General features: G+C 54.7%; 1 protein-coding gene across 2 annotated transcripts in view; it reads left to right on the top strand.

The window, feature by feature from the left end:
• Positions 1-338: 338 nt before the first annotated feature.
• Positions 339-2,877, top strand: part of SLC13A5 (solute carrier family 13 member 5) — a 29,095-nt gene continuing 26,556 nt past the window's right edge. For both annotated transcript variants that reach the window (XM_003799034.3, XM_012810931.2), the window contains exon 1: positions 339-524. In XM_003799034.3, coding sequence (XP_003799082.1) covers positions 423-524 — 102 coding nt within the window. In that variant the 5' untranslated portion in view covers positions 339-422. The remainder of the gene's footprint in view (positions 525-2,877) is intronic.

The following is a 2,877-nucleotide window of genomic DNA, read 5'->3' as shown; positions in this document are numbered from 1 at the left end:
GAAACCCCTCGAGCCCGGGAAATAGGAGGTCGGGACGTGGGACGGGTCTGCATGCCAAAGTTGGCAGAATGAATGAACAAACAGGAAACAGTGCGCCCAGCAGCACCGAGGTGCGCGCCTGTCCACCGCAGCGCAGGAAAAGCTTGCCCTGAGAGTTGGGAGGTGTCAGGGCCCAGGCTGCCCCTAGAGGGCTCGCCCAAATAGCTGGGAGTGCGAAGACGCCTCCCGCAGCCACTGGGTTGGCAGAGTGGGGGCAGGCGCCCCCACCGACCCAGAAGGGTGGCCCCGCCTCGGGGAGGCCCCACCGTGGGGGGCGGAGTTGTCGCCGCCCCTTTTCCAATCCCGGGTGCTGCCCCTTCTTAAGCCCGCGGAGCCTCTAGCTGCCCCTCACTCGACTCTCCCGCCAGTCTCTCTCTCGCACGATGGCCTCGGCGCTGAGCTATGTCTCCAAGTTCAAGTCCTTCGTGATCTTGTTCTTCACCCCGCTCCTGCTGCTGCCACTCATCATTCTGATTCCCGCCAAGGTCAGTTGCATCTCCAGGCAGCCCCGCGGACCCCGGGCGCTCGTTGCCTACTGACGGGCACCGAACTCGGGAGCACTGAGCTGGAATGCACGGATTACCTGGTGGGCACAGCTCTCTGGGGACGCGCGCACTCGGGAACTCGAGGTGCCAGATGGGAGGTGCCTTGCAAAGAGTCCGAGGGGGCATGGCGACCCCGTGGAGCATCGTCCTTGGGGTTCACAGATCCCAGGGCGCAAGAGCTGTCTGGGCAAGCACAGAAACCTTAGTAGTGAGCACACAGACCCCAGCCATAGGCTCAGCCCTGGCTCAGAATTTCCCCCAGTGAATAACCCGCTGTTTCTCCCCCAAATGCCACCGCCTGGGTGCTTGCTTGTCCTCCCTCCCTTCGTCCCTCCTGTCTTTACGAGTAGAGCCTTCAACCTATAAGGGGTTTCTGACGTCAGTCAGGGACCTGCATTAAAAGATCATCAGGCAAGTGGATCCCCAGTGCTGTCTTTGCCACTCTCTGGCCCTCCATTGGGCCCCAGTTTCCCTATTTATGATCCACGTTTCTTTCCAGCCCTGAAACACTTTCAGCTCCAGGTTGAAAGGCAGGCTGGGGTTGGGCAGCTTTGCCTGATGCCTGCTGTGGCTGTGATGGGAGGCGGGACACATTCCCAGAGCTCACGCCTTGGGTGGCACAGCTTGGGGTTGCAGGGAAGCTTCATCCCATGCCCTGGCCTCCTAATACTCCTGGGAGGGAGAGAGAGAATGAATGGCCTTAGCTGCAGGCTGGGGGCAGGGCCAGGCACCTTGGCCCAGGCTCCACTGGTCTGTGCACAGCCAGTTTGGCAGAGGCCCCAGGGCTTTGAAGCCTTTTGTGGCTGCTGGCTGCTCCTTCCTCATTCCCTCTTTTAGCCCTTTCACTCTAGGCCCCAACAGGAAACCTCAGGCTCTCCCCTCTCCTCCCCAGGCAGGTCTGGAACAGAGGAACTCTTCAGGGGATTCTCTGGTGGCAGCTCTGGAGGAGGGAAGGGATGTACTGGGGTGACAGGAAGCCAACCTGCAAGAGAACTGGACTTCCACCACTTGCTGGTGCTTGTGACTTTAGCTGAGTCTCTGTGTTCTCTGGGCCTTGGTGATCTCATCTGTATAATGGCACAAGGTGGTTTGATTCTGACACGTTTGGTATAAAATGGGACTATGTTGGTTTCTAGGTAGAAGAGGAGAGTCTGGGTGGGCTGAGCACAGGCCCTGGATGGTGAAGGACAGCAGATCCAACTGTGGTGTCTTTCTGTTGTCACAACTGTAAGCAGCCATATTTTCCTCTGTACAAAGAGGTAGGAGGCTGTGACTGTCCGTGGGAGGGAGCCAGGAAGGAGAGCTGTGATTTTAGTTCAGCTCCCAGCAAGTGATGTTCCTGGGAATAATTACAGTAGCGTTGCTGACCTTCCTGCTCCGAGAGAGACCCTGCTCCCACCCTGACACACACACGCTCACTCACATACAGGTGGACCGTGACTCAGGATGCACGTGTGGATGCCTGTGTGTGAGTGAGCTGCCCTGGGAGTGAGGCTCAGGAGAGGGCAGGGCAGAGTCTTTCAGGCTGTCTTCACGAACTCTTCCTCCCCCCGGACACCGAGCTCTCCCTCCCACCAGACACCAAGCTTTCCCTCCCACCAGACACCGTGGTCTTCTGTTCTCCCTTTGTGCCTCTATTTTGGTCATCTCTGAGGAGCTCCCTGCCCCCACCCTCCACAGCCACCCCACTGTGCGAGAAAATCCAGAGGGACACAGCAGAGTGGCTGGGAAGCCGTCTGGGACCTTGGCAGCCTGAATGGCATTGTCCCCATCAGGCAGTGACACCCAGGGCACTCAGCCTACTGCCCGTGCTCTGGTCTCCTCATGTCTGTCTTCTTCTTTCCCTCTCTCCACTTTCATTCCTTTTTGGCCTCATCTCCATTCGACTTTTTCTACCCTTTCTTACTGGGTCCTTAAAAAAAAAAATCATTAAAAGAAATGATAAATGTATTGTATTGTTTATTTAAAATGTTAGAAAATTCTTTTTTAAACAAGATTTTAAAGTTTAAAGTAAAAATAAAAATACCCTCAAATCTCATAGCATTAATATTTTGATGGACATTTTTCTAGAAACCAGTCAATTAATCTCTTGGTTCTCTCTCTCCCCCCGACCTCTCTCTCTTTCACACACACTCACACACACTCAGAGTGTGTTTTGCTATAGTTCTCCATTAAGCAAAACATGTTGGGGACACCCTTCCTTGTTGATCATTATATAAATGGTTTTATTTAGTTGTGAACTTATTTGCATGTGCATTTCCTTGGGCACATACTTTTTTTTTTGAGACGGAGC

This window comes from Otolemur garnettii, unplaced genomic scaffold, assembly GCF_000181295.1.
Source record: "Otolemur garnettii isolate 467f Iridium unplaced genomic scaffold, OtoGar3 scaffold00145, whole genome shotgun sequence".
Lineage (NCBI taxonomy): Eukaryota > Metazoa > Chordata > Mammalia > Primates > Galagidae > Otolemur > Otolemur garnettii.
Note: the sequence above shows the minus strand (reverse complement) of the source record. Positions and strands in the feature narration are given on the sequence as shown.